Source organism: Temnothorax nylanderi, unplaced genomic scaffold (assembly GCF_030848795.1).
Source record: "Temnothorax nylanderi isolate EJ_2023f unplaced genomic scaffold, tnyl_v1.0 TNYL_tig0096_pilon, whole genome shotgun sequence".
NCBI lineage: Eukaryota > Metazoa > Arthropoda > Insecta > Hymenoptera > Formicidae > Temnothorax > Temnothorax nylanderi.
Window position 1 is genome coordinate 538,385 of NW_027249158.1, and position 25,391 is coordinate 563,775.

A 25,391-nucleotide genomic window follows, 5' to 3' on the forward strand; every position below is an offset into this window, starting at 1 on the left:
TGCGACCGCCACCATCAATTTCATCCATTACTTAGAAATTTTTCATACAAATATTATATAGAAAATTATGAACATTTTAATCATCAATATTTTTTGTTATAAATTTTTACACGCACTTGTATTCCATTATATCCAAAGGTGCAATCAGTCTGAAATAAATGTTCGTTAATATTATTTCAGTAATACGAAAAACTTCATAATCAAACATAAAAATAAGATAAACTTACTTCAAGAGTTGTAAAAAAAATGTAGTAAATATTTTTTAACGCAAAATAAAGTCAACTATTACGTAATGTCACACATAAATCTTATACAACTAAGTTGCGATGCACACAATATTAATATGCTCGTAATACTTTATTTAATAATTATATTAAAAAGAATCTTGCAAAAGTACAATCTTTTTTGATTTATTAGCGTCTGTATAGTTACAAACAATGATATCCAAATAATGTAATTCGGAATTATGTATGCTTATATATACTTCATTACTAATGAAGCATTATTATCACATATACATTTTAGCCATTCCAAATAAATATTCAGTAATACTAAATACTTATACTTTGTGCTCATAAGAGAAATATTTATATATATCTGAGATAATTTAAATAATTGAAAGTAATAGTTTTACAATCTATTGCTATAAACAAATCAGTCTTTTGTAGGTCTATAGACTGTCGCCGTAAGAACATGTCAAGTTGTATATCGCAATTGTTATCCATTTCATATACATATCCTTTGCTTAATTTCGAGTTGATCTTTTTTTTTGCATACGTGTTATAATAGGACATATCTTTAGATTAAAACACTTTTCACATTTATCAAAAAACAAAATTAAACTAAAAATAAAAGTAAACATTTGTCGCACAAAGAAAAAAATCATCAATGGAAGTTTTTAATTAATTATGACATATAATATATAGAAGAAAAAATACTGGGTAATTATACAGAAAAAGGGCAACCTCATATATGTCCTCTTTCTGCATAATTATCAAATATTGTGTTATAGCAAGAATGTAAGAATATAAAAACAAATTAATATCTTCAAATATTTTTATATTCTCACAAACTACCGGCACATATTTTTTTAGAAGTATGTTTTCCAAAACTGTTACTATAAATCTGTAGATTAAGAATGCCTTTTGTATAGATAACGATGTATAAACCATTCATTATAGTTTCAAGAGTTTTTGTAAAACATTTTTAGCTAAACCGGCGATGGGAACTTGTGACGTGTAAGGCGGAAGAGGACCGGGATGATTTTTTCGGTGCCGAAAGAGACTGGATCGTTGAGTAAAGTCTTCACCGCAAATATCGCAATTATACGGCCTAATACCGGCGTGCGTAAGAACATGTTGATAGAATTTATTACCCCTCGACACAAATACTTTCTTACAAATCAGGCAAGTCGTGCCCGGTTTGTGTACCCGATTCTTATGATACTCCAGTTGTCTCGATGAAGTGACAATAACACTACACTCAGTGCATTTGTAACCCTGTTTGTGCAACAACAAATGATTGTCAAGACGAGTTTGGTTCTGGAATTTCTTGATACACAGATGACACGAGAATTTTAAGCTGGCCATCTCGGCTCGCTTCTTATGCTTCCATTCGTGGCTGTGAAGATCCGTCACGGATTTCCCGCAATATCGGCATATGTGAATGTCGGTGCTGTGCTTTCTCTTGATGTGCACAAGAAGATCCACTTTCACCTTAAACGACTGGCCGCAGGAATCGCAAATAAACTCAGCAGCAACATCACTATGCGCTCGTACTTGATGTTGCTTCAGCGTTATCTGACGTTTGTACTTCAAGTGACATATGTCGCACTCGAAGAAGTAATCATCACTGTGACTCTTACGATGCTTTTCCAAGTTTTGCTTGGTGTGACAAGATGCACGACATTTGTCACATTTATACGCTCTTTTCTGATGACTCGCTACGATATGTCTCTTCAGAAGTTTCTCATGGTCAAAGTGCTTCAAGCAAAACGGACACGCGGTCCGCACTTCATCCAATACCTGATCCACATCTTTGTTCTCTTCGTTTTGTGAAGTATCTTCAGTTGGCGACATTTCTACAGATTTAATTTCTTCTTTAATTTCTTCCTTAATTTCCTCTTTAATTTCTTCTTTATTCAATAATTCTTCGTCTACTTCTTTGTCTGCACAAAGTTCTTCTCTGCTAAAATATTTCTTATTTCGTTGTCGCATTCTTTTTTTTCTATTCCCTTTTGCTGGGCTACAGCGTTTTCTCACACTTTTTTTAGCAGTAGTCTGTACCACGCCATCATGCATTACAATCACTTTTCGATATATATCACCATCCCGCACTGTGGTCCACCGTCCCCTGAAACATCCATTAATTTCAATCAGTATAAACACAAAACATGCAACGTCTACCACAATTGTGTAATAATCAAGAGTCTTCAATAATCAGTAGTAATATTCAGTAGTACACTAGTAAGATCATTTGGCTGATATAATTCGTATTATTGGTATTACACAATTTTACAATTCTTGCAAAGATGAAGCGACTAATATTTAAGAGTGTAAGGATAGAAACAAAATTATAAGCTTCGTTTCACTTATAATATTTCTTAAGTATTTACATTTTTTTTTTTTTTTTAATATCGACTACAGTATCTGTACACATTCAAGATAAATAATTATTTTAGCAATCGCCATTCCAACGAATTCATAAGTATATCGTACCCAGCTACTAATTCGGCTTTCAGATTAATTCAAGTTGACTAAGCTACGGTGACGGCGGCGGATGAATACTAATGTCGGGATGTCTGCGACGATGCTTTTTCATGCTGCTACTTTGCGTGAAAGTTTGTCCGCAGATATCGCATTCGTATGGTTTATCGCCCGTATGAATGAGCTTGTGCACCCTGAGAGCCTGAACCCTCTTGAAAGCTTTCAGGCATGATTTGCATTGGTACGGCCGCTCGCCGGTGTGTACACGTTCATGTTGCTTCGTGCATGATTCGTCGCGAACTTCTTGCCGCATTGGGCACACAGGAACGTCTGCGCCCCGTGTACGCGCTTGTGTGAGACCAGGTATGATTTCTGCAGGTAAGCATTGCCGCAGTCATCACAAACAAAGGTTTTGGCGTCCAGGTGCCTCGTCTTGTGATCTTCGAAATCGTATTTCGATATGAATTCCTTGCCGCACTGTTCGCAACGGTGTCGAAAGTCGCGCTTGTGCACCCGTCGCACGTGGACCCTCAACGAAACTATATTCCTCGAGATCAAGCCACACAAGTCGCAAGTATACGTGACGCCAGTGTGAATCTGCATATGATTGTTCATCTCCGACATGCGTTTAAATCTTTTCTCGCAAGCCGTACACTTGTACGGACGTTCGTCGCTGTGCTTCACCATGTGCTGCTTGTACCTTCCGTTCCGAGTGAAAGTCACATGGCATACAGAACATTCGTACCTCGCACGCTCACTTCTATCTTTTCGTTTTTCGGCATTAATTAAAGTATTTTTGAAATTCTCGCTATATGCCGCGTTAAAAGGCTCCTCCTCCTCCTTTTTGATTACCAAGTCTTCGACCGTCGAATCTATCTCTGTCTGCGTATGGTACCCCTCAGATTTTTCTTCGCTACGCTCGATCTTGATACCTTGTCCTATCAACTCTCCGACCTCGAGAATTCTGTAAGCAAAAATAGTAACTTTTCAGCATATTAAACGCAGTCACATCGCCAAGACATTCATTGATACTTCCTCTTGATCATCCGAAGTTTCTTACCAGGATATACCCGAGGACAAATTTGGCAATTTTTATGGATATTGGAAAAAGCTCCCTCGCTTCAAGATCAAGGAACAAATTTAATCGACAAAGATAGTTACGTAGTCACAAACACCTTTTGATGTACGAGTTATTTTATTAAACGTATAATAACGAATATCATTAAATGACAATTAACATAAATTTGTCGATGCATTTATCCACCTTCGAACAAACTTGAAGTCTCGCCTGCAAAAAGAAACTCTAGAAAAGAAAAGAGAAAAAAATGAGAAGAACAAACGAATTGTCTTTCAACAACATTGGCATTGTCCGGCTTACAAGTTATCCTTATCTACACTGAAAAAATAGAACAACAATATTCGTAACGGAACACTTTGAGCACGGTAGTACAAACGTAGCCGTATAATTCATAAAGAACCGAACGGTCAAATATCGCGCGTAAACTTGTCTTTTGAGCGCCGCACGGTTTACGCAAACGTTACCAGTGTACAAAAGATATCATAGAGATTTATCGAGAAGTATCGGGATCAACATCGCGAGTATGACGCTTCGTCGACGTTGTCCAACATCAACGTAGTGGTAGATATATAATCTATAATAATTCAAAAGAATTATCTCACAGTTTCTGTCTGTCCCGCTGTTACAATACATAGGTAACAACGCGTAAGCACGTATTATCGCACTGTTCTTATCGTTAAATGTGCTCAATCGACGTGTAATCATTTGAATCATTAACGAGAAGTTTCAAGTCATTCACAGAACAAGTTGTTTAACGTCAAAGTTCTTAGACACACGTAGACTTCTGATGGGCCGTCAAGTTGCCCTGGCAAGAGAATCCACGATGGCATATCTGGCAGACGTATGGCCGTTCCCCGGTGTGTCCGCGTTTATGAATCGTCAACGTCGACCTCTGCGAGAACGCTTTCGGGCACTGGTCGCATTTGTATGGCTTCTCTCCCGTGTGCACTCTCCTATGCATTCTCAGATTTTCCGAGTCGGTGAAACCCTTTCCGCAGATATCGCAAACATAAGGTTTTTCCCCGGTATGAATTCGTCTGTGCTTCTTCAAGTGTTCAGCACTACTGAGACTCTTTCCGCAGTAATCGCAGAGATACAGCTTCGTCGGATTGTGGCTCTCCTTATGTCGGAAGAGCGACCTCTTCGTGGCAAGTACGCGGCCGCAAATGTCGCAGGCGGTGCTGGTCACTTTGTTGGCCTTCAACTCGGGATGCGTGCGTCTGCAGTGCGCGGAGAGCTGTCGTCTCAGGTAGAAGGCGTTGTTGCAGAGCTGACAGACAAACGGCTTTTCGCCCGAGTGAATGTTATAATGCTCCTGAAGATCGAGTTTCTTCCGGAAACGCTTGTCGCATTCATTGCACTTGAACGGTAGATCCGCTTTATCCATGTGTCGCGTCATGTGGATGCTCAGAGCCGCCAGAACAGTGGTCTCGTAATCGCACTCCTTGCACATGTAACTCGGTAGGAAATGCGTTTTCTCGTGCCTCGTTAAGTCGCGAAACAATCGAAATTTCTTGGGGCAATGCTTGCAGGGGAGATCACCTACTGTGTGACGCAACAAATGCTTCTGGTAGTTACTCTTGTGCCGAAAAACCTTGTTACAAGTCTTGCAGAGAAACTCCAACTCGGACTTCTCTTTCTTCACCTTCTTCAATGATGCGGTACGGCCAGTCACTCCTGAAGAGTTGCCTCTGCGACCGCTTTTACGTACCAAATGCATTATCTTCATGTGCTTGCGGAGGCTGATACCGGTTCTGAAGACCCGACCACATTGGGCACACGTGTTCTTCCGCTTACCTCTATGCTCGATCTCATGAGTGTCCAACAAGGATTGCGAAGCAAAGAAGACGCCGCAAAGCTTACAGTGATACGCCAAAGGAAGATCTTCCTCGTCATCCTCAATGTTTATTTCCTGCTTTATGTTGTCTTGTTCAGAGTTTGTTGAAACTGCTGTCTCGTCAGTCGCATCCGCTGCTTCTGGACACTTCGATGGGGACTTCGCGGGTACGTCATTCTTCTTCGCCAGTTCAAGTTTAGGGAACATCGGGTAATAGTCTTCAGAAAACGGTAGCTGGTTGTACCTGAAATAGAAAAATTCAGAGGGATATCAGTATCGAATATCCTTGTTACATCGCGACGATCTTTCTTTCATTGTCTGGTCTCGTTGTCTAGCAAATTATTTCTACTCCTGTAAGTAAAATTACTGAACTTGCGCAAACTTGCAGCTTTATCAATTATATTATCATTATGTGATAAATTAGATATTTTGATCAAAAAATAAGATATATCAGAATCGTCTTACATTATGTACGTATATATGTAAGAATAGAGACACTAGAAATGTGAAAAAACGACATGATGAAATAGCTTTTGGTAGTCATAATTCTGAGAGTAGCATTTTTATTTATTACAATAATACATAATGGAAGAAAATACCCAACTCATAAAAAATTAATTACAGTTTTATATACTGCAATTTGTCTACAAAATAAACGATGTTACATATATCTTAGCTGATATTTCGGTTTGTTATTCTATCGGCATTTGCTATACAATTTTGTTCATTTAATTATTTTTTACATAAATATATTACCTTCTTAATAATAATTCCACTTTATGTCTGTCGAAAATAAAAAGCAAAAACATTCACGTTAAAATCACAGAAAAAATTTTGTGACACATTTGATATAAAAACTCAAGTCATTTATTTGATACATTGTAGATAGCATTTCAATAAAAAAAATAAAAATAAGAGATCAATATTTCACCAAGTTTTTATCATTTCAAAAATTAAATCATAAACATAACAAAAATATCAGCCAAGATAATAGCATTACGATTCCTCTTAATACAAAAAGTATTAATTAAAATGAAAATATTTAATCGTATAGCATTCTGGATGAGCATTGTCGAAATACAAAGTGGCAGTGGCTTGGATCCAAAGTCTGACAGCATCACTACACAACAATGTCTTGAACACGAGATGTAATTAACACAGTATAATAGAAATTAATATCCAAATTGTATGACCACGCGAGTAGCATCATATCACGTTAATTATGTGTATTTTGTTATGTGCGTTAAGCAATCCCCTAGATACAAATGACTTGTTGCAATAATTACACTCATATGGTCTCTGACCGGTGTGATATCGTTTATGTATAACAAGGGTTGAATGTTGCGTGAAAGATTTTCCGCAAGTGTCGCACGAATATGGCTTCTCGCCGGTGTGGGTCCTCTTATGCACAACCAATGTCGTTCTCTTGTGAAAAGCCTTGCCGCAAACGTCGCAGACCAGGGACTTCTCCCCACCGTGAAGACGCAGATGATCTTGGAGAGATCCCTTGGACGAGACGGATTTGCCGCATAGATGACAGTCGTATTTGTTTTCGCCGGTGTGCGACTTGACGTGGACCACCAACGAATTTTTGTAGGCGAATATCTTGCCGCAGAACTCGCACTGGTGTTTCACCGGTTTGAAGTTCGGATCGTGAATCTTCAAGTGGCGTACCAGGGTGTGATTGTTGGGGAACGATTTGTTGCAGGCAGTACACACGTGCTCCTTAGCGCCGTGCTTCACGTTCATGTGTCCGTGGAGCTCGGCGTTCGTGAAGAAGCCCTTATTGCAGATCTCGCAGTGCCTAGTGTACTTCTCGAAGTGACGTCTATGATGAGTGGCCAACTGAGAAGCCTGTACAAACGCGCGACCGCACACGTCGCAAACAAAGTTTTTCTTGTGAGTGTGGATTCGCTTGTGTACCGCTAAAGTATTGGTCCTCTTGAAAGACTTGCCGCAAACGTCGCATTGATAGGGTCGAGCGTCGCTATGCGCCACTAAATGACCTTCAAACAAGTTCTTTGATCTAAAAAGTTTGGTACATATGCCACACTTGTAAAACATTTGACCGATGGATTGTTTCTTCATGCCTGAACAATTCTGACGAATAATTCCTCCGTTTGTAGCATCTTCAGGCTCTTTTTGCGTCAAGAAATTCTCAGAAGGCTTACGTCTCAAACTTACAGCTTTGTGTTGCACATTGCAGTCTTCCTGCTTTACATTTTCTTCTTCTTTAATGAAAATTGAAATCAACGTAGAATCCGTACATTCATCTACAGATAGTTCATTTTTTACACACGTCTCTGCTGGTTTTTCATTTCTGAAAAGAAAATGAAATAATGACTATACATGTAATAATATTGATTAATTTAAATTGTTATCAAATGAAGAAATTCAGAGATTGTTATTTATAATTTTATTTACATTTACTCATATCTTTTATTACTAGATATTAATATAAGTTTTATCAAATATTATCAAAAAAGTAATCTTTCTTTCTTTCTTTCCTTAAAAATTTTTTAGTCGGTATTTATTATGTGTATATAAAAGAGGCATAAAGATAACAAATCATAAATATTAAAAAACGCATGTATCTTACTATCTTGTTCATATATGTGTGTAACTAATTAATTTTTATATAGGTAACTGTCATGTAATTAAATTTCTTTCTATTGTTAGAATTGTTTATAATTAAACAGTTGCAATATAACCAAATTTTGGTTACCTATCAGTATTGTAAAGTAATAAATACACTATTAAGCATTAAACTGTCTCGAAATAATGCGTACCTTTTAGAAACTTGTAGTAAATATTTATTGTAATATTTGTAATGATGACATTTTCATATTGGCGATTGTCCCATCATCCGCTTTCCATATGCAATTATTGATATAAGGGAGCGCCTACATTACTAGTAATTAATATTTCATAAAAAATTTTAATAAACTGTGATGAACATAAAAAAAATTCGCTATCTATCGAAGACAATGTACGATATCATATAACACATTCTTTATTTCTAACGTACAATAAAGGTTACAGCAATTAAAGTATACGTAATAGAAAATAATATATGTAATATATTTACACTATTACAGATTTGATAATAATTGATGGCTTAATACATGGCTTTATTACGCTATTTAAATATAATGTAATTGTGACTTTGTTAAGTCAAATTTTAAATAAATTTAAAATAAATAAAAAATCTAAAAATAAAGATTATTAATAAATTGTTCTGACAAATTTCATTCTACGTTAAATTACAATATTGTTCATGACTATGCAGATAATAGGACACTGATACATTCTTCCGCTAAGAAAAGCATTTATATTAAATTTATATCTTCAAATAATCAACGAATTAAACTTCAAAACTTTAAAAAATGTAACTGTATAATGCATGTCTACTTAATGGCACCTATCTGCCGATATTAATTCAGAGCACATTTTGTAAAATAGAAATATATTAGTAATCTGTAGAATAAATCTTAGTTTTTTAAATTTAACTTCATTAACTATATAATGTGTTCTTTTCTTTAATTTTTTATAATTATCAGTCTCATGTCTCTAACGAGAAATTAAAATTTTTTCACACGTATTTTCGGTTTTGTTCTCTATATATTTCGAAAACATCACGGATGTAGTTCTTTATTTAGTACTTATAAAACTTAATTTAATAATTATAGGGCAGTATATAACTTATTTATATATAATTTAATCACTGAACCTAGTATATGTAGATTTGTGCTTTTCTAATGCCATAATCATCGTATAATCACGATTTATATTAGTATTTCTCAATGCATTGATCGCATACACAGAGTACAAGCCAAAATGAAAATCAGAGAGTCAGGTTTAACACTAAATGCAGCATGAAGTAGTAATAAATATACGAAAAAAATGTTCACTTGCTCTCATTATGAGACTTCATATGTGAGTTTAGTGAGCCCTGTTGCGTAAATCTCTTTTGGCACACCTTACACTCGTAAGGTCTCTCGCCGGTATGCGTTCTTAGGTGTACAATCAGATACTTCCGTACGCTGAACGCCTTTCCGCACACCTCGCAAACATGCGGTTTCTCGCCTGAATGTATACGCATATGAATATGCAAATACGTCTTGCTGCTCACGGACTTTCCGCACACCTCGCACGTAATCTGATTCTCGCCGGTGTGTATCTTAAGATGCACTTTTAGCGCGGCCTTCCAGTAGCTCTCGAAATCGCAGATATTACACTTGTGCTTCTCTCTCTCGCCATGGGACCTCATATGCATGTTGAGATACGCTGCGCTCGCGTACGCGGTATTACATATTTTACACACAAACGGCTTCTCGCCGGTGTGCGTGAGCAAATGCCGCTCCAGCGTTTGATTCGTGTAGAAGCCCTTGTTGCAAATCTCACAATGAATGACATATTCCTGATTGTGCTTCTTCTTGTGCAGACGCAGATCGTATCCGGAAACCTTCGACACACCACATATGTCGCAGGTGAAACGTTTGTTATGCTGCTTCAAGTGGGTCTTCAAGAACTCCTCGGTCTTGAAACACTTGCCGCAAAGAACGCATTGAAAAGGTTTCTCTTTCTGATGTGTCTTTATCATATGCTTTCGCAACTTCTCCTCATTGTCGAACACTTTATCGCACTCCTCGCAACGACCTTCGGTCTTCGAATTCCTCTCGTGGTCTTGTCTATGCTTCAAAAACTGCAGCTTCTTGAGTATTCGCTTCCCACAGATTTCACACTCGTAAACCGCACGCTTGCGACTCGAATCGTGTTCGGAAACCCGTTTTATGACATGTATCTCCGACGCAGATTCCAGTTTGTCGTTCGAGTCTTCAGTCCTATATTCGATCGTTTCCATAACTATTTCTTGATGACTAACGTGATGATACTCTTCCACCGCAGATACTTCATCTTGATATCGTACTAACTCTATACCTTGCAATTCGTCGATCGAGTCCAGCTTTACGTCTTCTATGTCAATCTCGTTGCATCTGTAATAAATAATATCTGTCAACAGCGCGAGGAAGTAACGTAAAATTATGTGTAAGAATAAATAGTACTCAGTTAATATTTGATTTACTTGAGCTAAGCTTTTTCACACTCTTGATAAGTTTTCCACAGGAGGCACTTTTATACTAGATATTTATTAAATCAATCGTAACTGTCAATCAATTTGACTATCACCATTCGATTTAATTTTTGTTTATTAAGTAATACAACCTTAAAACTGTTTCAAAAAAACTTAAATTTCTAGTCAAGTATATCATACTTTTAAGCTAAATACTATAAAATTTCTTGCTTTATTTTACATCAATTTTTCTTATTCACAATTTTTATAAATTTTTACACTGTTTATTATCGAGATACAATCTACACTCTAAAGAAATACAATGTATAATCAATAATTTTCTTTTTAAAGCGTGGTTGTTTAATTAATCTAAGTAATATATCTTATTTGTAACAAGAATTTTATTGCAGCTTTCTATTTAAAGTTTTCGTGTAATTTATGTCGCGACTGATTGTTCTACCTTTATTTTGTTATTATTTAAAATATAATCATAAAAAAATATATTTTATTTTTCATTTTTCTAATTTTTTCAATAATTTTCGTTAAATATTTTAATTAATTCTAAAATAATTGAAAGCGGAATATGAATTATAAATAACATAACAATCTAGAGAAGCACATTGAGATTTATTGTATTATATATGTATATATAATGTACACAGTACAATACATAGTATTGCATTGAAAAAAAGGTTTATTCGATTCTCTGGGGAATATTTTAATCATGCAAACAAAAACAAATTTCTTAATTGAACACAATAATGTGTAAAATAACAGTAATGTATAAGGTTAGAACTAATTATATAAAGTAAAAGTAAATTATTAGGTAACCAACAAAGATGTGGTATTAATAAAATTTAATAATCTTCCTGCGATTTATAAAATTATGTTGTCACAGTATGTAAAAATATAATTCACTAAATTATATATACACTACATCACCAAATTAAAAATCTATAAATAACTGCAAGTTCATATTTTCATGCAACTGTCTTGATTTAACTTAGGACATAATTAATATCACACTGATATGAGTTGTGATATTAATTATAATTAAATCATATTAATAAATTAATTAATATCACATTAACTATGCATATGAAATGGAACATATTAAAAAACAAATATTAAAATGATGTAATAATTCTATTCAGTGAATTAGCGTAATATATATCGCATGTAATATGTAATAAACAAATTACATTTATTATCTTATCATTATATGTAATGCAAATATGAATGGTCAGTCTAAAAAGTGTTTTATAATAGATTTAAGAGTAAAACCAAAGAAAAGAAAAAAAAACAGAAAGGAAAACGCTTTCACTCAGGATTCTCGTGTCTTCGAAGATGCGCACTAAGAGTGCCCCGTTGGGTAAAACGTTTGTTGCAGATTTTGCAGCTGTAAGGCTTTTCACCAGTGTGAGTTCGCCGATGTTTAATCAGATATACCCTGGCGCTGAACGCCTTGCCACAAAACTCGCAAATCTCTGGTTTCTCGCCAGTGTGAATCCTAATATGAGTCTTCATGTATTGTCGCCTGATTAGCTTGCCACATACTTCACATGCCACTTGGCTCTCGCCCGTATGAGTCCACATGTGTTCCTTGTGGCAATAGCTATAAAACGTCTCGAAGCTGCATATATCACACTTGAATTTCTTCCTCGTCTCGGGCTGACTGTGAAGCTTCATATGAATTCGGAGGTAAGTTCGATTGCCGAAGGTCTTATGGCAGATCTCGCAGATGCATGGCTTCTGATCGGTGTGCATGCTCATGTGAGTTTTCAGATTTGCCTTTAAGTAGAAGCCTTTATTACAAATGTTGCAGAATTCCGTAAATTCCTTATTGTGTCGCCTCATGTGCATTCTTAAATAATAATCTGACGTCAGCTTCGCACCGCACACATTACAAATGTGCGGTTCACTATGCAACGTTTTGTGCACGTTCAAATACCTTTTCTTCTTAAATACTTTATCACACTGGTCACATTTAATGACATTTTCCGATTCCTTGTTCTCTTCTCGACTCTTGTCGACTTTCTTTTTCGTGACTATTTTTTTCAATTCCTGTTTCTTCTGTATATTTAGAGGATATTTTTTCTGTATATTTAGAGGATATTTTATCTGTATGTCTAGAGGATATTTTTTCTGTATGTCTAGAGGATCCTTTTTCTGTATGTCTAGAGAATCCTTTTTCTGTATGTCTAGAAGATATTTTTTTTGTATGTCCAGAGAATCTTTTTTCTGTATGTCTAGAGGATTACAATGTATCTGGCGATGCTTGATCAATTGCAACTCTTTCACGAACATCTGTCCACATATGTCACACTTGTGTTTCTTTTCTGCTTGGCGCAACGCTTCTCGGGTTCTAAGTATCGATTGCTCCGTTCTATGCCTTATCAAACTGGCTTCTGTATCAAAATCTTCGTTGCATGAATCACAGTAGTACGCGTTTACCTTCTGAACAAGAATAGTTTTGCCGCCAATCTCTTGAAGGATAACGAAGGACGTACCTTGAGCTTCCTTTTTTATCGCAATTTTTTTCTGTTGTGTCCTGGAACTCCAGTTTTTAGTTCTGAAAAGAAATTAAGAAATACAGATTATATCTGTAATTAAAAAATAAATACATAAGTTCAACTTTTATTTTAGTCATTTCACGTCATGTGTTAGACGATAGGTCATAATCCAAAAGATAGGGAATCGTATAGATAGAAGGAAAATTATGATATAAAGCAAATTATGTAAAGTAAACATCAATAGTTAATTTAAGCAGAAAAGGATATCTTTTATTTTCATTAAAATTTTCAAGTGCATTAAGAAGTTTAATAAACGAAATTGCCAATATAAAATTTTATTACTTACTGTACAATTTCAGAGCTGCAATCTCATTTGTCAGCGATATATCGAGTCAGATACTTTATACGATAAAATAATTATTGCAAATCGAAATTTATACAAAAGAAAATCATATGCGCAAGTCTAAGAGAGATAACTATATAAATATTAATTTTATATGTTAATCTTTGGGAATTTCAAATTATTTGTAAAAGAGAGCAAAATATAGCGTAACAAATTTCACGAGTATTGATTGTAAAATCAAACAATTATGAAAAAAATTTAACATCTTAATGCGTAATTATAATCTATTACAATATTTTTATGTATATAGATGGTTTTTAAGATATTTTCAAGAAGAATAATAATTCTAAAGAATTACAATAACACTTTATTAAAGTAATTGCTTACATAAAAGTAATACTAGAGAAGTAATATTATCAAAAATTATGTAAAGATAAAATTTTTTTGTAAAAAATATTAAATTTTATAACTGTAAAACAAATTATACTAACACACACAATTGGAAATAAAAGATTTTTTTGCTAGTTTCTTGTTTTAACAGAACTTGAATTTTTCTCAGTATCTGAAGTTAATATGATACAATATGAAATCAATGATTTCCAGAATATCGCAGAATTTAGATAATATTAATGACAATTATGCGAGAAAGTTTCATATAATAATAATACTACTTAATTATTACCTCAATTTTTCTTATAGAAAGTAACATGACGAAATAAATTACATTAAAAAAGAAACATTGTTTTTTATACTCATTAACGCAAGAATTATAATTGCTTACATTTTTTTGGGTAAAAAAGTAAAAATAAAAAAACTATTATTTTTAAGTGGATATAATTTCGATGGAAGAAAATAATAAAATATACATTTCTAAATGTTATGCAAAAATTATAGCAATTTTCTTTAGGCACTATATATTAGGCACTCGTCTATAATAGATTTATTCTTATAATTTTAATATAATCGTGTATAACTTTCTTTTATTTAAACAATAATGATATAACAACAAAGGCACTGGAAATTTTATTTCCAATAAGTTGTTTAATAAACATTTGTAACAATTAGGCAAGTATCACACTCGTTTTAAGAGTGTATAATTATTTACACTAAAATATATCATTAACAAATTTCTATAAAGACGCGTACGAAGCAAATAGCGAATAAATAATTATCTGCCTATGAATCGTATTACTATTCCAAATAAAACAAATACAAGCATAAATAAAAAAATTACTGTCACAATAATGTAATTAAAAAGTTATGGACGGCTTATTACAGTTTGCGAAGTGTCACTTGCTCTTTCTAGTGTTTTTGAACATAGTGAACAAATCTCAAACTACTATGGACAGACGTATGAGAACTTTTTACTGTTTCGATTTGTCCTCACTTCATATTTATTAATTTGCTTACAAAATTAACTAATATTTCATTGGTAAAACTTTTATAATTTGATTAAAGGACCCCGCACAAAACCAGTGAAAAGGCCTTTCAGTCAAATTGTCTGAAACTCCGGGAAATGTTCATTCATGTGACGCTGATCAAAAGTCCTCATGACCACGACACTTAATAATCAACAATTCAGCGATCTAACACTCAGTAATCGAGTGTTCAGCCGACAGAAGCACCGGAAAGTCGGAAAAATGCGTCACTTTTTTAGTAATACGATTCCTACACGAATGTACTTCTACGTTTCTTCATTGCGTGAGTACATACATGTGTGTGTATGTGTGTGGGGGGGGGGGGCTGGGAGAAGGTTGTATATGCGATAGCTGTTCTCAGCGTTATCCAGGATCAACATGGACATGACGGGATCCTTTGTTTTCTTTTTTTGTACGTGTGTGTGTACATGTGTGTGTGTGTGTGTGTGTGTCTGTATGCGCGTACGTTCGTGTACGAATCGTACCATTAGGAAAGTGACGCATTTTCCCGACTTTCTGTCAGCCAAACAGTCGATTATTGAGTGTCGTGCTCATGAGGACTTTTGATCAGCATCAAATGAATATTTTGACCGAAAGACTTTTTCCACTGATTTTGTGCGGGGTCCTTTTACAAGATTATCTTTTTAATTAAAATCTTGCACTGTACAGCTTAGCTAGCAAGACGTTTTGTTTAAATGATTTATGATCTACAACTACTCACCAACTATAATAAATAGTTGGCATTATTAAAATGTCAGTAATATCATCTGTCAGACTTTTCAGAGAAGAATGCGAGGTACCTCCTTCTCTTAACTTGAATCAGTGAGAATTTTATCAGTAACGTAAAACAGAATAACACAGGACTTCACTAAGGATCAGTGAGTATTTAATTTATTTTCAATGTAGATACTCACACTTTGCTCTTCCATCCTATATCTTATTGATTATGTTCATCCTTATTATTATGGTTAATAAAAGCAAAATTTTCCTGTAAAAGCAATGGTAATCGTACGTATTCCAATCATCTATCTTACGGGGCTTTGTGTATTTTGGATTGCTATTTTTTGGGAGAAACTCTCATATCCGAAACTTGTACAACTAGTATTCAAATTTAGAATCATATTACACTCTTTTATTCTTTTTAAACCTGCCACTGTTCATAGTTATTGTTTTCAGCAGTCTAATATTACAAAATAGTTTAACTCCCTCCAGTTAAAAATTTTTTTCAGTAAAAAATCATTAAAAATGCCATAGTTATAACTGCTACTACATTCTTCACTATTTTTCAATGATAATACACTGATTCCGTTTAAGAGAGACCTTGACTCGATAAAATACTTGTTTACATTTTAATAGATTAATGCATATTATAAGCATATTTGTCATCTAGTTTAACATGGCGTAAAAGATATCACTACAAAAGCAAGTTTGTGCCTTACAGTACGCTTTCTACTAGTTACCTTTTAGGATTCAAAAAAATTATCGATTTATGTAGATTGCAAAGTACCTGGCAATTGTTTATACCTAGCGTTTTCTCTGCACCTTTCGCTAATATCACCTACGTTGATAAAATGTAAAAAAGCAAAAGAAAACTTGATTACATAAAAAAGTATGAAACCTATTCCAGCAATCATTGTTCAATCTATCTTAGCAATCATCTCAATTACAACACTATAGTAACGGTTTCGAGGGGCAATGATTCTTCTTGTTGCTGCTCCTGCTGTACCTGTTGCTGTTGCTCCTGTTGTTGCCGGGCGCTTTGTTTCGCGTGTGTTTTCAAGTGCGAGTTCAGCATCGTTTTCGAAGCAAATGATTTGTGACAGCATGTGCAGGGATAAGGTCGATCGCCCGTGTGACCTCGTAGATGCACTACCAACGTAGTCCGTTGAGTGAACCTTTTGTTGCAATGCGTGCACTGATGCGGCTTCTCGCCCGTGTGCGTGCGACGATGCACACTCAGGTAGTTCTGTGAGATGAAGCCCTTGCCGCAAATATCGCAAACATGCGGCTTCTCGCCGGTGTGCTTGCGCAGATGCACCGCGAGATAAGTTTTGCTTGACACGGACTTGCCGCAAATCGTGCACACGTACTCGTTTTGCGGTTCCACGTTGCCGTGGGTCTTCATGTGCACCAACAACACCTGTCTCCGAGAGAAACGCTTGTTGCACAGCTCGCAGTGATGTTTCCTCTGTGGCGGCACATAGTCCGGTTGATGCAGCTTCGCATGCAGTCGTAGACCTTGGCGATAGCGAAACGTGGCGTTACACTCGTCGCATTGAAACGGCTTTTCTTCACGCGTGTGCGACAACAGATGTACCTGACAATCGCTCTTGCTCTGGAATTGTTCGCCGCATGTCTCGCACTGGTACTTGTAATTGGATATGTGGCACTGCTCATGAGCGATCAGGCTCTCCCTGCGCGAGGTCACGTAGTCGCAACTGTCGCAGCTAAAACACTCCTCTGAAACGTGTTCCTTCTGATGCTCATGCAGCTCCGACGTTGTCATGAAGCTGCAGCCGCAATTCTCGCAGACCAACTGCTCATCCTGTGTCCCCTCCGAATGGGACTCGTGCGTCTCTAGGTGCAAGTTAAGATCCTGATCGGAGACAAAACTGTCACCGCAGAATTCGCACTGCAAGACGTTCTCGTGAGTGAGCATATCCGTCGTTTCCATCTTCGAATGTGTGTGCACCGAGTCCGCTATCAGTAACTGTGTGTGCCCCTGGGTAAAGACGTGCTTGATTACGCTGGGTCCGCACTGCTGCCGATCCTGTGGCAGCATCCTGAGTTTTGACACAAAACATCTGGAAAGAAGAGAGACACAAACGGAAGTCAATCAGTGCTCGTTCCTCGCCGCCTCTTTCGTTCTTTATCGTTGCCTTAACCAGGATCTTACGTGGTAAGCGAGATATTTACAGGGACGATCAGCTGGACACTCGTGCTCGATTGTATGAAAGTTGGGTAGTCAATAAAGTGCCTCACTTGTGATTTCCAGTATTCTCTTTATTACGTAGCCCTCTGTCCTCTACTTTCTTTTATTGATCATTTTATTATATACTTAAACAATGCTTATTCGCGAGCGAACACCGTCGTCTTCTGTACTATTTGTTGTACTTGCAGCTTGATCTTGTAGACCTCTGCGACTACAAAATACTGCTTATATTCTATACTCTCTTAATACTAATAGGTATATTGTGTTTATATTGTGTTCGTTAATAAAATGCGGTCGTCTTAATAATAATTATACTATATTAAAAATCATCATATTTTCCTTCCTTCTAAATGCACAATCTCACTATTTCCTGTTTACAGTGTACTATATACAGAATGTTGCATTACTATCAAACGAGCCATAAATTTAACAATAGATTCTCTGACAAATTTTGGGTTAATTTCCTTCTCGTAATAAAAGTTTGATAAAAAATAAAACTTGGACTTCCATAATTTTACGTTTAATTTAACGTTAAATATACTTCCTAGTAAGCAAAATGATAGCAGATTGGCAGCAGAAATCGTGCAGTCTGGGCAGTTCCTGCACTTTGCTCGATTTCTGCTGCCAATCCGCTATCTAATTATGTCAGCAGATTCTATTATACTTCTGTTGGCATTTTGCCGACAGCGATATATCAGAACTGGCAGCTTCAAATCTTTCTGCCGATAAAATTTGTAGTAGATACTTGACAATATCTGCTTTCAACAGACTTAAATGTCTGGGTTGCAAATAAATAATTTCCAATTTGGAAATTAATATCACGTAAAATTATGTGAAAAATACTGTATTTAATTTATATTGTTGGATATGTGTATCTATTTGTCTTAGAGTTTAATCGATTAAAATTTTGATTTTTAGTTATTTATGTCCGATGTAAGTCCGATAAATAAATCACATCTCTTAGTGTTGAGCTTCTAGTGTATCTACGATCGAAAAAATCTTTTATAATATAAACACCCTGTATAATGTTCGGATAAATGTACTTTTATCATTTCTCTCCTCATTCTTTACTGTAATTTATTATTTAATTTATTTAACACAATTATATAAATTTTATAATAAAAAAATTATTACTATTCTATAAATAATTAAAGAGCTAAAGATCTAAATGCTTCGTTTCGTTTTCTTCTCTTCTTAGCTAAAGAAAGGAGCATAGAATCAGTTAACTGCAATTAATATCGATGGAAAAAATCTTGTAATATGCAAAATTATACGTATCTTTCGATATGTACGCGTATTATATTCGCATATAATATTTGCTATAGCAAATTTGATATGTTCATGTATAAGCAACCATGACAGCCTTAAACTGTTCATAACACATGCATATTACAAAAAATTATTTCCGCTAATTATACTTGAATGTTAATATTTGATTCCGCATTTCTAAAGTTAAAATTATAGATCAATGTTGAAAAATATCAAGTTTAAGAAATCAATTATTGAAGAAAAAATGGTGCAAATCGACATTTGTGCTTTTTACCGACTGCATTCATGTGAGAATTTAAAAAATGCAGAAAAATTGATGTATAAAGAAAAAGAACAAAATAGTGACTTAAAAGTTAATATTCTTTTAATACATGCTTCCATATAAATCTTACTTCAATATTAAACATGTTTCCTAAACTTAATTCGTTTGTTAAATTATTCAAATAAAAATAAATTTATTATTCAACGTAGAATTCCTTTGTTAATAAAAATTCGTAAATAACACAAAGTTGAAATATAATCGAAAGAAAACGCTCTCTTTTTTTATAAACAGTATTCTTAATATAAATTATTAACTGTTATACTATATAGTATTAATACTATGTAAGAAGTTATACCATATACATCTATAATTGAGTAAATGTAAGTAAATATGTATATTATTTGTCTTGTATATATATCTTGTATATATAAAACAAAATTAAATAAAATTGAAGATAATTTCATTAAATATTAAATTTTTCAAATGCATTTGTTTAAAAAATCTTGTAAATATTATATACCATCATCTATCAGAGTAAATATTCTGGCAATAAGATGAGTGATCTTTGCAAAAGATAGTGTCAATTTCAACTAATTGGCAATATACATAGACGCGCATGTATAATGCACGTTTTGTAGAAATGCAGTCTAGCATGTTATATTGATGGAAAAAAAACATTTATAAAGCGATAAACTCGAGAATTACTGCGAAATCATATATCGTCATTTACTTTATCTACCTTCGAATTGCATACAACTTATAGGACTAAAAATCTAGATAGATTTAAGCGTCTTCATACTTACATGTCACATTTACGTAATTAATGTTACACGTTCTACCCTGTCTTTCATCCTATATTAATTAAAGGCACCTGAATTCAATTGAAATTACGTTGAAATTAATTACAGATTAACAATCGGTCAACAGTTTAAATATAATTAAAAATTTTATGTCAATGCGAAGTACAAAAATAATTATTCATTTATTTTGAAATCGTTTTTCAGTTTTAGTTTTTTTTTAATCTCATGATCAATAAAGTAATTTAAAAAATTGGACTTTTAGGCACTTTTTCATGTTATTGCGCGCAGGTACTAACTTCTCTTATTAGAAACTGAATTACGCTATATAAACTTTCAATTAGAAGGATAGAAAGTTTCACGCCGCGTCTAATAATATTGACGTTATTCTAAATATCTTGTATAATATACAAACGATATCACAGTGATGACAACATTTATGATTATAGTACGTAATTGTTCGCTTATTTCTATCGTGATTTTGATTTGATCGATTTTAAATTGACTTGATCGATATTAAATATATTTTATCCGAAACTATACGGAGTTATATATTATCACGTAGACGTATTAATTCGTTCACCATATTATATCGACTTATTTATTATTCTGTGATAGTAACTTGAGTAATTTTAGGCACTTAGACATCAACACTCTGTACAAAAAGGATTATTTACGATAAAAAATATTTTAATATTTTTATAGCCTTTTTTATCCAACAAAATGCTTGTGCTTTTGAAAAACTATATACCGGTTATTGAAATCTGTTTCAATGAGCATTTACAAAAAACTTCAATTTTCGTCTTTTTAAAATTATATTGAATAGTTTTTAATTTAATCAGAATTGATATCAATTTTTCAATATCATTTTTTTTCTCTAGAGTGTTGATGAAATATTCTGAGATCAAGCATGACTCTCTTGAACATTATTTTATCTATAACATCCATTAAATTTTGAATTTAATCACGCGCGGCAGAAAATCTTATCGATTTTTCGTCGGCTCAGTGTTTCTTCATGTGATTAAGCATAATCGTTCGCGTGACAAATCCCTTTCCGCATAGCGTGCAGGTGTACGGACGCTCCCCCGTATGATAACGACGGTGCACGGTGAGCGTCGACGCCTGCGTGAACGATTTGCCGCACATGGCACAGAGATACGGCCTCTCGCCGGTGTGGATACGTTGGTGCACCACGTAATACTTGCGATGCGTGAAGCCCTTGCCGCACACGTCACAGACCAGCGGCCGCGACCTGTGCACCGCCTTATGCGTGGTCAACGACTCGGCGGTAGTAAATTGCTTGGAGCACGAGTCGCAGGGATAAGAAGGTATGGACTTGGCGGGGATTACAGGGCCACCGCTCCCACCTCCACCGCCGCTGCCGCCGCCGCCGCCAACACCGAGATTGCCGGCTATCATCGAATCGACGGGCGACGACACGGCGTTGGTACCCGCGACTATCCGATTGTCGTTACTCGCCGGCAACGGTCTGTGGGTTTTCGCGTGATGATTGTACAAGTTGCGCGTCTCGAAGCGCATCATGCATCTCGGACAAGAGTAGGGTTTCTCCTGGCCGATCTCCTGATGCATCCTCCGGTGACGTTCCAGTAGCGTGCGATACCGAAAGCTGGCCTGGCAGAGATCGCAGGCGAACGTTTTCTCCATGTTGCCGCCGGGCGACGTGGCGAGATTGGCGGAGGTCGACGCGCACGTGGGCACGGGCGCGGAATGCGTGACCTCGTGCATCCTCAGGTGGTTCAGAGCAACGAAGGTCCGCGAGCAGACCCCGCACGAATACCGCGGCTGATTCTCGACACCATGCTCGAATTCCGGACGCGCGGCGTGACTCGTTCGCATGTGGTAGTTTAGCTTAAGGGCGCTTCGGAACTCCAGCCCGCACGTGGGGCACGGATAGGACTCGGTAAAGATTTGCACCTGATCGAGCAAAGACTGGTCCGGACACACGGACTGAAAGTGCGGAGGGAGCAATGTCGATAGCATCGACGATTGGTTCGAGAATATCGAGTTGGTCTGTAGGAGATTACAATTGACGGACATACCGGCCTCCCCGATCTCGGGCGAGGGCGAGAGAATTTGACGCAGCATCCCCGACAATCCGCCGAAGGTCTCGCCTCCTTCCCTGAAATTGACAAAACCCAAGGACATTGCAACGGAGAACGACCCGTGGGCACACACAGCTTTGTCTTTTGATTTCTGTTCTTTGTGATCATTACAAATATATCTTGCGTACAGGCGGTGATGAGAAAGAGAGGAAAAGAGAAAAACAGAGAGAGAGAGAGAGAGAGAAAGATAGAAAAAGATAATTATGCTTATGTGAGTGCTGCAAGGTGGCCGGTGCAAGGTGCTTGGGCATTGCTGGCATCCCTCTCGAAACGCAGCAATCATAATGTGTTACAAGAGCGCACGTGCGAATCGAGAAAGTCGTCGCGATTGTCGTCAAGTCAAACAGCATTGGAAGTTTATCATCCGCACGTGAATACTCATCAAGCTTTCCGAATTCATAAGGCTTACATAATAATATTTAAATATTATTAGATGAATAACATTACAGGATAAAAATGACTTATTAATTACGATACGAAATGATCTTGTAGACCTAGTCTCTTATTATGTTCATTACTAATCAATATTGTTTAAATTATAATTAGAAATATGTACATAAAAATATGTATGTATATATTTATACATATATATTGATATTCCCTAACGATACAGCAGAAGGGAAAAGTAAAGATCAAGCCATAAAACTTGGCAAAAGAGTTCGAAAAAAGCAAATTTTTACTCAAAAGATCACTAATGACTTGGGATAGAACATGTTAAAACGCAAATTAAATCAGGTATAAAAAAATCTCACCTTTATAAATAATCCATAGCCACGATAAAGCATCTTCTTCTCATTTTCACGGTGTAAAACGGACCATGATTTTTCACGGACGTGTATACTTGCATCCAACACATTTTAACGTATCACAAATATATATTACGCGGAACAAGATAAAAATCCAGCTAAAAACTGTAATAAGAATAGTAGACAAAGGAGAAAATCAAATGTATTATTCAGTACTTTATGAAAAGTGACAATATCTATGAAAATTTGACGCAGCAAAAGCACAAAAAGTGCTGTGTATCAACCTTTCATGTGTCAGATATCCACTCAAAACTGAACAGTACAATTTTCTCCATTAACAGAAGCATTAAAGATCCATGATATAAAATGACATACTCAGAATATGCCCAAAATATCACGACGTTTATCCAATATTGCAGCCAATTCAAGGCGCAATAAATATTTAATAATTTTATTTCAAATGCGAAACCGGCGCAATTATAATGCAAGCCTGGTTTATCATTTATTAAAAGAAACTATGCCTCGTGGTATATCTTTTGCACTTATGGAAGCGCGCGAAATAATACGCGCAATCCAAGCAATGTGCGTGATAAAATTAAAATTTGTGATAACATCGCATCGTAATAACATCGGATATATGTGTAAGAGAATTTATTCGATATCAAAATAGCATCGTTTAACTTGTCACGGATAACGATGCAAATTTACGTATTGGCATTATTGAATACCGCAATATTCGGTTTTGCTTATAACAAGAGATAGTCTACAAATAGAATAAAATATATAGAATGTAGAAAAGATACTCGCCTTTGTGTTTACAATGCGAAAAATCCTCTTGATTTGGCAGTCTCTTAATGGACGATTCTTTCTTTCGTTTCGTAGAAATCTTCGAATCGGAAGAAATATGATCCTTCATCTTCTTCAACATCAAGATTCTTAACAATTCTTAACCGATTTGTCTTCTCGGTTATAGTACACTATTTGCGCAATTACTTTATCATCCGGCGAACTGCACCGGATACGCAAAATTTATTAACGATTTTATGGAACACGTATTTTTTTTTTACGTCGATTAAAAGATAACTCTTAAAATTAATCGCAACATTAAAATAGTAATACAGTGTCCTGGCAATATCGTAAAGCGCAGGCGTCGGAAAGCACGAAGATCATAAATCAGAAATGGTAGATAAACGTTGCATCAATTGAAATATTTATCGTCTGTGATTTTTGGATCGGCCGAATATCGGTCATGTGTGCGGCATTTAGTGCCATCACGTAAGCGTGGGAATATTAATATCGACAACATGTAAACATCTGGTTTATGAGTGGACAGAGAGATCAGGCTGGTTTCTCTCAGGCATCGCTTATTGCTAGACGAGAAATCAATCCCTTTCTCGTATCATGGATATGGATAATCCAGAGAGATCTCTTTATCCATTTTCTTGCACATATATAAATAATATCTAACACAAAGTCCATTTCGACTAAAGTATAAAAATTTATATTAAATACTTACGAGACGTAAAGAACATTGTTGGAAAATTAACATCATTATAATTATTGTTGCTATAATTAAGATTGTGTTTCATCGAAATGCACTTTATGTACATGCTACCACATGTAAAAGTAACAAGGTGTTTAGCAATTATTCTGGACTCAACAAATGCGCATCTTTTTAAATAACGAAAAATTACAAGATCGTTTAAAAGTAATGCGAAGTAATGTTATACATATAAAAAATATTTGTATAAATTGCTAAACACCTAGAGCCAAAGATGGTTGTGGGGTGTGTTCAAACTTACCTTGTGTTTACCTGCATCTTACATTTATAAGAATGAAAGCTCGGATGTAATCGTTATCTATCTTGCATTTTTATTTCTACCTTACTGATTCAATAATTATTTCAAGACTTATTACCAAATTTGCGTATGAAAGAGCATGATGTGTAATTAAGAGCATTTTAAAACAATATTCTCAGATATATATGTTAGATATTGATTCTTTTTTAAATAAATATATTACAATGTCGTTGGTAACTTCTGTTTCTGCCTGTATCAAAAGTACTTTACGTAATAATTATGATTGTACGATATATCGTTAAGTTTTATTCCATTTATATACATCGTTGATTTCATTCAAGACCAACTAGTTCTATTTATCTTGACATTCGAATAAAGTTGATAAAAATAATAAGTAAATCAAATTAACGCAATGTTTATGTGTAATTGTTTATGTTCACCACAACAAATGACACCTTTGGCCCTCAAACAGTGTAAAGTAAGAACAGAAAACTC

General features: G+C 35.3%; 2 protein-coding genes across 11 annotated transcripts in view; both read right to left on the reverse strand.

Annotated features, from left to right (window-relative positions):
• The window catches only part of LOC139775322 (uncharacterized), a 68,239-nt gene that overhangs the window by 39,417 nt on the left and 3,431 nt on the right, over window positions 1–25,391 (reverse strand). The window contains exon 5 of one of the 10 annotated variants that reach the window (XM_071711244.1): window positions 395–2,352. The exons of 7 other annotated variants lie outside the window; for them this stretch is intronic. In XM_071711244.1, coding sequence (XP_071567345.1) covers window positions 1,176–2,352 — 1,177 coding nt within the window. In that variant the 3' untranslated portion in view covers window positions 395–1,175. Of the gene's footprint in view, window positions 1–394; window positions 2,353–3,881; window positions 5,865–11,302; window positions 13,267–25,391 lie in introns of those variants that run through there. 2 more of the 10 variants (XM_071711238.1, XM_071711239.1) reach the window with 2 other exon arrangements.
• On the reverse strand, window positions 13,895–25,387 carry LOC139775290 (uncharacterized). Its single transcript, XM_071711165.1, has 3 exons — window positions 21,234–25,387; window positions 18,442–18,536; window positions 13,895–17,772 (listed from the first exon to the last, which is right to left on the reverse strand). The coding sequence occupies exons 1-3, from the start codon at window positions 22,632–22,634 to the stop codon at window positions 16,632–16,634; spliced, it is 2,637 nt and encodes an 878-aa protein (XP_071567266.1). The 5' UTR covers window positions 22,635–25,387; the 3' UTR covers window positions 13,895–16,631.

What these genes read in the sequence shown, in the direction of transcription:
- LOC139775290 (XM_071711165.1), bottom strand. Translation starts at nt 22,634, where the DNA reads ATGATTGCTGCGTTTCGAGAGGGATGCCAGCAATGCCCAAGCACCTTG. An exon ending in TTAATCACATGAAGAAACAC is followed by an intron (nt 18,537 to 21,233) that starts TGAGCCGACGAA and finishes TGACATAATTAG; the next exon opens with ATAGCGGATTGGCAGCAGAA. An exon ending in ATCATTTTGCTTACTAGGAA is followed by an intron (nt 17,773 to 18,441) that starts GTATATTTAACG and finishes TCTTCTTTCCAG; the next exon opens with ATGTTTTGTGTCAAAACTCA.